The 12,273-nt window shown below is 40.9% G+C and overlaps 1 protein-coding gene across 8 annotated transcripts in view; it reads right to left on the reverse strand.

Moving 5' to 3' along the window:
• Positions 1-12,273, reverse strand: part of RBMS3 (RNA binding motif single stranded interacting protein 3) — an 860,635-nt gene that overhangs the window by 281,930 nt on the left and 566,432 nt on the right. For all 8 annotated transcript variants that reach the window (XM_075547116.1, XM_075547121.1, XM_075547113.1 and 5 more), the window contains exon 6: positions 314-393. In XM_075547116.1, the coding sequence (XP_075403231.1) occupies positions 314-393 (80 nt within the window). The remainder of the gene's footprint in view (positions 1-313; positions 394-12,273) is intronic.

The raw sequence follows: 12,273 nt of genomic DNA on the forward strand, positions 1-12,273 counted from the left end.
CTCTACATGCATCCTGCTTCATTAACATAACACAGAAAACGCATTCCCAACTGGGATTATAACCACAAGCACAGAGATTAAGACTGACCACAACGATTTTTGGTACACAATTCAGAACATAACAGAAATTAACCAAAATATTTTAAGTCATTTCGAGGAAGAGGAGCTGCAACATAGCATTCTCCAAACATACAGGTTGACAACAGCAACCTTTTCTCCCTTCAGTAACCAACGAAGGGCCTGCCCTGCACTGATTATACTGCAAGCAGTAAGCCTGAACACAAGGTTGTGATTATTTCATGACATTTCTTACCAGGGATGCCTGGTGGTGTTTTCAGGTATTTCCCATTAAAATGCTGAATGACCACTTCACATTTTTCAGTAGACTCCATTCTGTGAAAAGAAAACAAATAGAATATATTTACTTTTATGAAGTTGTACACGCAGAGGGGAAAATGACTCAAAACAAGTGAAAAAAGGGGCGGTGGTGGAAATAAGAGGGTGTGGAAAATGTTATTTTGCCAGAATGGTCAACCGTTGCAAAGACCATCATGGCAAGTAGGTGCGTGCCACAAACACCTCATTGCCTTGCACAGTATCCCAGCTCTATTGAAAGCAACTGCGCTGTGATTTGGTGAATTGGAATCCTCCTGAGGTAGTTTATTGTGCCAACCTGGCCCATAAACACAGGTGGGGGAAAATGGCTCGGTGAGCCTCGCCTTTCTTGTTCTCATGTCTTGCTCTCTGATGGTTGGACCAGGGTGCAGCTGCCTTAGCTAGTTCCCTGCCTCAGCTGGCAAGGCTCACGTCCTGCAAGACATCCCCAAGGAGAAGCCACATGGACCTACCCCAAGGCCCTGGATGCTGAAGCAGCCGTGTGGAGACCCCTGCCAAGTGCTGAGATGCTTACACACTGACTGATTTGATGTTCCTCCTGCAGTTGGCATCATTGTGTGTGTTTTGTGAGATGGAGGAGGACTTTGTGGATTGGTGTCGGACATATGGGTTAATGTTGGACTTGTGGGCTTGGGCAGCACTGGGTTGGGATGTTTTCTTGATGTGCACGTACCCTTTATATAAAACTCTCTCTGTTATATATGAGTTTCTGTGGCTTTGATTCTCTAAAGTACCCAGACTAATACAATTCCTTACCAGATACAACTCTAAAACACTATCTCATGGAATTCACACAAATGAATTTGGCAATTGGAGGTCCTTAAGTACTTATTATCTGACTGACTTGCTGTTGTTAACGTCTAGAAGATAGTTGACTGACATTCATAGCGATGCCCACAGTGGAGTCGAACTATCCCTTGCAGTTTTTCAGATGGTGATCGTTTTAGATGCAAGATCCCTAGACCTTTTTTCCCATGAAACCACCCGGTGACTTCAAACGAAATGTTGCAAATGTTTTGGTTGGCGGCCGAGCGCCACTAGCTTATTGTGCCACTATCACTCCTTAGAAAAGAAGAAAAGAAGGTGTGGCTATTGTAATTCATTTCAGTGGTAGCACCAGTACTTAGGAAAATGAACCACTTTGCTAAGAATGATAGCATTAGAATTTAAACTTGGGCCTAATACTAAATTCTGTATGTGAATTCTGAGCATACCGCCAAGGTACTCTACAGATAACGTTGATGGTAGGTGCTTTATTTGAACAGCTTTCAGTTTATTTGAGTGGTTAGTATAGAAATATCAGCATTAATATGATGTTTCATTGGAAACACAATTAGTGATATTTACCTAAACCAGTTTTGGGACCACAATTATGGGAAGAAGGCTCACAAATAATGTTTAACCATCAATGTCATCGATGTCAAGTAATTTTCTGTTTTACACTAGCTTTTAATAGAGGAGCCCTGATGGAACAGTGGTGATGAGTTGGGATGCTAACCACAAGGTCAGTTGTTTGAAACCACCAGCTGCTCTTTGGGAGAAAGATGAGGTTTTTCTACTCCTGTAAAGAGCTCCAGTCCTGGAAACCCACAGGGATAAGTCTTCCCTGTCTTATGGGGTCACTGAGTTTGAATTGAGCCGATGATATGAGAGAGCTATTAATATTCCTAAATTGCATTTCTTGTGCCAAATATTGGCATATCATAGACAAATAAATGATTGGATATTTTATCCCTACCATTGTAATGCCAATTTTGGCATATTGTCTTACCCTAAATATTGTACTATTTGCCACATTTCTAAATAATAAATTATATCTTCCCATCATTATTTTTTAAAATTAAATGGTAGGATCAATATTAGGTGCCCTCATGTTCCTTCTGACTCATCGCACCCCTACTTGCAGTGGAATAAAACACCGCTCTGGCTTCTTCCACTTTCACATTCTCTGCAATGGTTGCACCCACTTTAACATCCACTATGTAGATCCATCGCATTGAAATCTTTTGATGTTGACTTTGACTGCCTGCTTTATTAATGATGATATTCTTCTGCAGGGACCAGTTCCTCTTGATACCATGTCCAAAGTACGTCAGATCAAGTCTTGCTATCCTCACTTACAGTGAGCGTTCTGTTTGTATGTATTTATTCATTCATTCATTTTGGCACTTCATAGTATATTAAATATTCTTTTCCCAACACTGCAGTTCAAATGCATCCGCTCTTCTTTAACCTTCCTTATTCTCTGTCAAACTTTTGCAGACAAATGCGACAATTAATATTTTCAGGGTTTGGGTCAGCACCCTTTAGTCTTTAAAGTAACATTTAAAAATACTTTAAAGAAGTAATTTTGAACTAGATTTGCCCATATTGATAAGTTTTCTTATTTATTTCTGGACTGTTGCTTCCATGGACGTTGATTATGAATCCAAGTAAAATAAAATCTTTGACAACATCAAGATTCTCTCCATTTATTATGATGCTTCTTATTGGCCCAGTCATGAAGAGTTCTTTTAAATTGAGGTGTAATCCAGATTAAAAGCAGCCGTCCTAGATTTTCATCAATATATGCTTTAAGTCCTGTTAATTTTCAACAACAAAAAATTGTAATTGCTGGATATTGAAGGTTGTTAATAAATCTTCCTATTCTGATACCTCCTTCTTCTTCACACAATCCAGTCTTCAGAATTATCTACTCAGCAAACAGATTGAGTAAGTATGGTGTGATAGTTACACAATCTGTTAACAATTTGAGATTTAAGAGAGGGGGTGGAGTTTATCCTGTCAATCAGGTCGCAACTTGATGACCTCATTTGGAGGTGCTAAAGAGATAAACACTTCCCTGGAGGCATAAGACAAATTCACTCCCTGCCAGACATGCTTGCTGATAAGACACATGGAGCTACACTAGAGCCCTGGAGTTGAAGGAACAAACCACTTTGGAGACCCCTGCTACCACTGAGAGTCCTCTACCCACTGGATCCACTAGACTTTCCACCCACTGGCCTGTGATCTTCCTGCATTCAGCATCATTGCATGTGTTGTGTGAGTCTGAAGAGGAATTTATAGATTGATATCAGACATATGGCCACTATCGGACTTACGAACTTGAAATAGACTGGGCTGGGATGCTTTCTTAATATACAATTACTCTTTTATATAAAACTCTGTCCACACACATTTGATTATCTATGAATTTGCTTCTCTAGTCAACCCAGACTAACACATATGGTAAAAGGAAACAAGCCTGACAGACATCTTTACTGATTTGAAGCCACCCAGCATCCCTTGTTCTGTTAGAAGAACTGCTTATTGGCTTAAGCACAGTTTATGTGTGAGTACAATTACGTGTTCTGGAATTCCCATCCCTCATAATGTTCTCCAAAGAAAATTTTGTGACTCACACAAATGCCTTTGTGAATTAAACACACACACACACGAAAACCTAGTCTGTCATTGTATGCTTTCAGCCAAGATCCACGTGGTAGCAGCAAGGACATCCCTGGTTCCTCTTCCAGATCTTGCTCAAATGTCCAGTAGTTCCTAGTGGATGTACGACAATAATTATCTTCAGCAAAATTTTACTTGTGTTTGATATTAATTCTATGGTTTGATTATGTCCACACTCTGTAAAGTCACCTATCTTTGGAATTAGGACAGATGTGGATCTCTCCAGTTGTTGAACAGGTAGCTGTCTTCTACATTTCTTGGCATAGACAAGTGAGTACTCTCAGCTCGGAATCCTTTTGTGAAACCCTCTTCATCGGTATTCCATTACTCCTGGAGCCTTATTTTTGACCAGCATCTTCCATGAAGTTTTCCTTCAGTAACATGCATTCTGATCAGACACAACCTCCTGAAATGGTTGCATATCAACCAATTGTTTTACTTATAGTGACCGAGTGTTCCTTCCACGTTCTCTGGGCGCTTTGTTGCATTATTCAATAGTTTACCCATGGAGTCCTTCAGCACTGCAACTTGATCTTGATTTCAGTTACTTCAGCCTGAGGAATGTCCAGCATATTCTTCCACAGGTTTTGCACATTTGTTCAACTTTTTTCACCATTTCTTCCAGAGGCTTTAGTTTCTTTTTCCTCAAGAGCAAGTTCTAAGTCTCCTCCTACCCCCATTTTAAGACCTTTTGTTTTCTTCAAGTATGTCTTTGATATTGTCCCACAGCACACCTAATTCTCAGTCTCTAGTTTCCATTAGCTAAATATATTCCTGAGATGGTTTCTAAATTCAGGTGGACTAGACTCGGGGTTGTAATTTGGCTCTCATGCACTTTTTTTTTTAGTTTGTTGCTTCTTCTACTTAAATTTGCGTATGAGCAGTTGATGGTATTTCTCCTGCTATGGCTGATCCTGTCCCGACTGATGAAATACCAACTTCTCCATCGTCTCTTTCTGCACATACAGCCAATTTGATTCCTGTGTATTCAATCTGGCCACATTGATCTGCAAAGTGTTCTTGTGTGATTTTTAAGTCACTTCTATCACCAAGGCCATATTTTCTCACTAGTGTATCCTTTTCTTTGTTTCCAACTTTCACATTTCCTATCAATCACCAGATGATCCCCAATGATCTTGATTGTATACTTGATCACCTTTAAGCTGCAGAAGGAGGTAAAAATCTTCTATTTTTTCACCTTTTGCATTCATTATTGGTGTGTGATTTTGAATAGTAGTTGTATTAGCTTGTCTCCTTTATACATATATGGGTGTTATCCCTGACAGCAATGTATTTTAGGATAGATGCTGGAATGTCCTTTTCGAAAATGACTCTGATATCATTTCTCTGATATCATTTCTCCGAATAGGAGGCCAGATGCTTGTTGGATTCAAAATGGCCAATCTCATTCCAGTCAACTAATGCCTAGGATATCTGTCCTCCGGGGTCCCATTTCTTTTGTTGGAAATCAACCTCCAGTTTTTATAGATGCACGCATCCTTCATTGCACATCCCCATGGTTAATGGCTATTACAGAAGTGCTTGTGTCACGCCACCTCAGCAAATGGATGCTTCAAATGCTTTCCTCTGTGCCATTAGGGTCTATGGCATTTTGAGTTAGCATGCCTTCTGCAGTCATATTTTGGGTGGCTTCCAACCTGAAGGGCTCCTTTTCCTGTGCTACATGCAACAATGACCCCCTCCTAGCCATAGCTTTCGTATTTGCCAATTTTTTTAAATCTATTTTATTTTTTTTTCAGAAACAGATCACTAGGTGCGTCTTCCAGGTCTGTCTCAACCTGGAAACACTGCTGAAACTTCCCTTCATGAGTGAGACCACTGGGGAATTAGAAATATTGGGGGCAGAGCTCCCAGTATGCCAGCCACACAGAAGCCACCAGAGTTAGACACACTGGCAGAGGAGTGGTAAAAAATGGGGTGCGAGAGATCAAATTAAAGCATGGATTCTGATGAGAAAGATGAATTCACAAAATGTAATAAGGAAATACATACATTCTGAGGAACATCACACATGCACTTGGATGAATATGTGTGAAATATGTGAAATTTGTCTGAATGGCAGAGTCTGATTCCTGACTGTCTGCTATCTTGTTCATATGCATTTCTTGGAAGGGAGCCCTGAGCCAGGTTGGAAAAGCTCTCCTGCATCTACAGTTTGAGTGTGTTCAGCCTATATAATGCACACAAGGAAAGTAGATACAGGAAAAATATGTTAACAAATGTCAAATAAGTTATGACTTATTACGTCTCTAAAATATCAAAAATAGACCTGGTCCCCAAAACCAGAGAGACTCTAAGTCAGTGCAAAAAAACCCCAAATGAAACCAAAACAACAACAGAAAACCACCCAAGAGCAGACAAGGGCCGAGTCCTGAACCACACACATGAGAGGGTTTGTGTCCTATGTGAACAATGGGGAAGAGTGAGCAGGTGCCTGTGGATCAAGTAGAAAGGCCACTGGGAAACTTTTGAGAGTAGCTGACACACAGACAAGGGAGTCGGAATAATTAGGTTAAGGAATTGGAAGATGGTATTAGGTGTAATCCATGTGAGGAAATAGAATTCTTGTCTAAAAGGTATCATGATGGCATAACGGTTAAGCACGTGTGTGTTGTCTTAAAGAATGTTCTCTATTTTGCTTTTATGGGTTCGAATATCCACTGCAATGGTTACACAGAACTGACAGAAGAAATTCATAATGAAAGGGTTTATTAAGGAAATTAACAAGTTATAAATAGTGAAAAACATTCAAGATAGCTGTTTATGAGAATATGTTCCAAAGGTCTTTCCAGTCTGCTAATAAATGCCCAAAGGGCATATCAGTCCAGTGGAAGCCTTAACCCAAAGGTATTCAGTTGAAGCTCCATGGGTCAGGTGCCCAGTTACCCCAATTAAGTACCCAAGTAAGCACTCCACTCTGCAAACCATCCTCGTGCACCACAGCACCCAGCTGAACTTGCTTTCTCAATTTGGAAGTCCACTACTCGGTTCTAGGGTCTGGCTCATGGTCTGCTGCTCTTCCTTAGCGCCCAAAGCTGTCTCCTGGATCCAGGAGGCTCACTGCATGAGGAGGTCTCTCAAGTCCAGGGAGGCACGGCACCCCTGGTTCTTCCTTGCAAAGAGATTCCCACCTTTTGATCCTTGCAGGATTCATTGTATACACACAAGGCTGGCATCCCAGGAATCCCTGTTCACAGCTCCTCACAGGAAAATCCTATGGGCATCTTCCTTCACCTGCTTATCAGAGCCATGCAGGAAAGGGACATGTGGTGGGTGGTAGAGTTTTGGGCTAGAAATGCTACATTAAATAATTCACTGCCCTTGCAACGCGCCCACTGCTAATAGAAAGGCTAGCCGTTCAAGGCCACTCTGAGGAAGAATGACATGATAATCTGCTCCCACAAAGAAAACTGTCTAGGCAACTCTGAGAGAATTCTAGTTAGTCTGTAAAAACCATCACTATCAGTCAGAAGCAACTTAGCAGCATACCATAACAACAGCGCATTATTTCATGATTCTAAATGTGTAGCTTTGTCCTCAGATGAAAATTCCCTATGAGGGAATTTATGGGGGGTGGGGGGAGAAATTATATGGGGGGGGGGAGAAATTATATGGGGGGTGGGGGGAGAAATGTTGAGTTTATTGTGCCAACCTGGCCGAGAAACACATGTGGAGTTAATTGAAGGGCAGAGAGATAAATGGCTCAGTGAGCCTCGCCTTTTGAGTTCTCAGTCTCTTGCTTTGTGATGGTCGGACCAGGGTGCACCTGCCTTAGCCAATTCCCTGCATCAGCTGGCAAGGCTCACTTCCTGCAAGACATTCCCAAGGAGAAGCCACATGGGCCTACCCCAATGCAGTCCTGGGTGCTGGAGCAGCCGTGTGGAGACCCCTGCCAGCACTGAGATGGCTACACGTTCACTGATTTGTCTTTCCTCCTACAGTCGGCACCATTGCATGTGTTTTGTGAGATGGAGGAGGACTTAGTGGATTGGTGTTAGACAGATGGGTTAATGTTGGACTTGTGGGCTTGGGCAGCCCTGGGTTGGAATGTTTTCTTGATGCACACTTAACCTTTATATAAAGTTCTCCCTTATACATGAGTTGCTGTGGACTTGTTTCTCTAAAGTACCCAGACTAACTCAAATGTAAAAAGACTCCAGATACCACTTGTCATACTGTGGTGGCTTGTATGCAGCTGTGAGCCTGGAAGCCACGGCACTGGCATTTCAAACACGGGCAGGGTCACTCAAGGGGAAGCGGTTTCAGCAGAGCTTCCAAAGCAGGAACTGACTGTCCGCCTCACAGGAAGTAGCTGCTGCAAACCTTACAGCACAGACTTGAAACATTATCTGTTGCTGAAGGCCTGCAGAGTCTGTGAATTCTGTCCAGCTTGTCTTGATGCTCCGTGCATCGTACAATATTTTGCTTAAACTATCCTATAAGATTGTACCTTGGGACTGCTTTATGTTTTTATTTTTCAGTTTGAGGCATGCTGATTGTGTTCTTCATTTTTGGCTTGGTGACTTCAGTCTGTGCTCATTTAATTGTCACGTTACCTAGCCTTCTTGAGCTGAGCTTGGGAATGCTCTATGCAGCCTTGAACTTCATCGTTCCTTTCGTTTGCTTGGCTACTCTGTGTAAAAGAGCAAGTTTCTTTTTGACACAAGTTTAGGTCTTTCCATTCCCTTCTTTTAAAGGATGATTTGCTCTATCCATGCATAATGTTCTCGATGACATCACGCAGCTTGTCTGGTCGTCTTTCATTAGTGGCCAATGTAGTGAATTTCTTAAATTCTTGAGATATTTTTGAAATTCAGGTGGGATATAGTCAATGTCTTTTTCAATTTTCCTTGATTTCAGCCTGCACTTATGTAAGAGCAAAGGATGCTTTGATTCGCACTCCACCCTGTCCTGGATTTGGCTGTTGATATTGAGCAGCTTTATCATCTCTTGTAGTCAGTTTGACTCCTGTGCATTACATTTGGCAAGATCCATGTGTAGAGCCACCACTGACATAGTTGAAAAATGGTATTTGCAATGAAGGTGTCATTGGCTTGCACATTCCATCATGTGCTCTTCATTTCTATCACCAACCAAGGCCATGATTTCCAACTGCTGTTCTTTCTTGTTTGCTTCTAATTTTCTCATTCTAATTGTCAATAACTTATCAATGTATCTTGACTGCGTATCTCATCTACTCCAGACTGAAAAATTTGGTAGAATACTTCAATTTCTTCACTCATTAACCTTAGTGGTAGTTGCATAAAATTATTGTCTTAACTGGGTTTCTTTAATATTTATATATATTATCCCTTCACAGACAGCATTGTATATCAAGATAGAGTTTGAGATGTTCTTTTTGGTGATGAATGAAACACCACTCCTCTTGAGTCTGTCATTCCTAGCATAGTAAATCTCATGGCTGTCTGATTCAATGTGGCCAATATCAGTCCATTTCCATGCATTGATGACTAAGATATTGATCGTTATGTGTTCCACTCTATTTGGGATGGATTTAAGTTTTCCTAGATTCCTACTCTGAATATTCAATGCTCCAATTATTAATAGATGTTTGTAATCATTTCTTCTCATTTTTTGACTCGACTTTGAGAAGGCAGCTCTTCTTTAGGCAAATTTTGAGTACCTTCTGATCTGAGGACCTCATCTTCTGATAGTATATCTGACAATATTCCACTATATGAAATTTTCAGTATATTGGATACTGTTCTGCTCATATTCTTAAGGTTTGCAGTAGCTAATCCCTCTGAAGTGGACAGCCTCTTCTTTCCCCAAAGTCTGTTCTTAGTTTGAAAACTTTGCTGAAATCTGTCCACCTTAGATGAACCTGCTGGCATTTGAAATATCAGTGGCACACCTTCCAGCATCTGAGCAACATGCAAGCCACCGCAGTATGATCGACTGACATACAAATGGTGGAGCATTTTGTGAATTCACTACTTAATAACAAATTTTCCCCAAATAGAAGATATTTGGACTAGAAAAATCAAGAATGATCCAAATATTTGTATGTAGCTAAGTACAATCTTCATAACGTTCATGTTTTATTTCCAGTGCAGTCTTTTACAGTAACTATTCTAACTTATCATCATTATTTTTTGAGATAGGAAACTTCCACTTCTAGGAAGAAAAAAATAATTCTAATTCTCTTCTTCCTCTCTTCCCACAGGATCCACTATCCATTGTCTCTTAGGGAAAATAACCTTCTCCTACCAGAGACATGAATGGAGAGGAAATGTAAGCCCTTAATTACTACAGATGTTACTTTATGGAATTTTTATTTCAAGAGAGCTACAAAATGAAAAGCCTATGCCCCAGAGGCCCCCCACCCCACCCCCCACCTCCAGCTCCACCCTTCTCTGGTACTCAGGTGGATAAAAGGCAGTTAAGAATCTAAAGCTGGCTTGCAAGAGGCCTACCAATCAAACCCTCTCTCTTTGTCTTAAAATGGCATCGAATTTTCATTGAAAACTAAAGCTGGAAGGAGGTTAGTTTGTGGATGTGTGTGTGTGTGTGTGTGTGTTGTTCTACATAATGTGCTTTATAGAATACAAAAGAAGCAAAAGACGAGAATCTGGGGGCTAAAACCCACTTGACTCATCTAAAATATGTTTTCCTGGTTTGGGAACCCCAAGTCGTCCCTCCTGGATTCAAAGTCTGATCATCTTAGCACTGTTTGACAGCCGTATCGAGCCAGATGGGGGCTGTTTCTACGAACACAGAGACAGCAGCTTAGATTGTTCACGTTTGCTTCATTCAGATTTAACTAAGTGAATGTCGGCAGTGAGCCTTTAGAGACTGTCGTCTCTGAAAGAATAAATGCAATAAAAGTCTGTTGTCGGTAGCTCCCGGCGCTTAGTGTCAAACCATGTTATGCTGCACCACCCCGCAGTGACAATTTCATCTTAATACACGGGGCCCATTTGAACAAGGCAAAGCAGTCCCAGCAACGACGGCGACGGGGGAGGAGCTGCCAAGAGGGAGAGGCTCCGTGTGCCTCATGCATTTTATGTGAGAACAGAACAAAAGTGAGACCCACAGAGCTCAGACAGGAAAAAGACCGGCTTTGAATAGCCACCGTTGCAGGCATGTGCCCATTTTCTTCTCAAGTTGCACAATTCACCGCGCTGAAATGCCAGCTCGAACTACCTGGAATCTGGCACACGCTCCAGTTGAAACAGACCCCAGCACAATCAAGTGCATCTGCCAGACCACGCGGCCTTTGCGGGTCTCTTTCCGAATCACCGAGCCGCTGCAGCTGTATCTATTCTTCTTGGAGGCACATGAACCCGTTCACGGGCTTCGGAACAGCTCCGGTGCCAGCCAACCATTCACCCCACAAAACGTTAATTAGGTTCTTACAAGCTTCAGTCATTGTGTAAAGCTTCAGGGTTGCTGTTAGGTCTGCTGTTTGAATATCTCCACACATGAAAGGTCCCGTTTGACATCCTTTCTGCTTGTACCGATGCTTAGGATTCTGGCTGCCAGCATTCAAAATTGCACTTAGTGAATTGTGACTTTAAAAAAAAGCCCTATTAATAGGAGCTAGGCTCAGAGTCAATGCAATTCGCACAGGTAAGTTACATCACAAGTGCCTGATCCCACATTAGAACGGCCTGCGTCAGACTTAACCCCCCGTACTGGAAAACTCTTGTAAAGTCATGATCCCCGCATTCTTCACCTCCCTCAATAAAGAACTCCTCAGTTTAAGACCGTACACATAGAAGCAAGGCTACACATGTAAGTCAAACAAATCCATTCTGAAATTTATGGAGGTTAATTAGATAGTTCCACTATCATAAAAAAAATTATGGTTTGTGATCACAGGTCTTTCACAATTGATGGACAACTTAAGAGCATCCAACATTACGGCCATCATCTTTGCATTTGACAATATTTATTCAAAGGGTCAACACAATATTTTTAAAAATACTAAAATATGCAAGAATTTATTCTGATATTTGAAAACCAAATAATGCTATATATTTCTTAATCTATGTAATAGAAGGAATAATAGTGAGGACAAGAAACAATGACAAGGAGATACATTAAATTATATTCTTTTGATTTTGATTCTTGTTATTTGTGTAAACTTTTTCAATTTTGACAAAAATATACACAACCAAATACTTCAATTCAACAACTTTGACATTATAATACAGTGTCATTGATTATACTCTTCATGTGATATAACCATTATTGATATTCCTCTCCAAATTATTCCACCACCATTAAAATAAATTGAATGCTCCTTAAGCAAATACTCTTCCTCCTTCACCCATGGTAACCATGGGTCAAGTATGCTTTAAAAATTTTTATAAGTATCTTGATATCATATACTTCCATAGTTAAATTGCTTTGAAAAGGTGTTGTACATACCTTTCCACA

The sequence above is a fragment of the Tenrec ecaudatus genome, chromosome 4, assembly GCF_050624435.1.
Source record: "Tenrec ecaudatus isolate mTenEca1 chromosome 4, mTenEca1.hap1, whole genome shotgun sequence".
Classification (NCBI taxonomy): domain Eukaryota; kingdom Metazoa; phylum Chordata; class Mammalia; order Afrosoricida; family Tenrecidae; genus Tenrec; species Tenrec ecaudatus.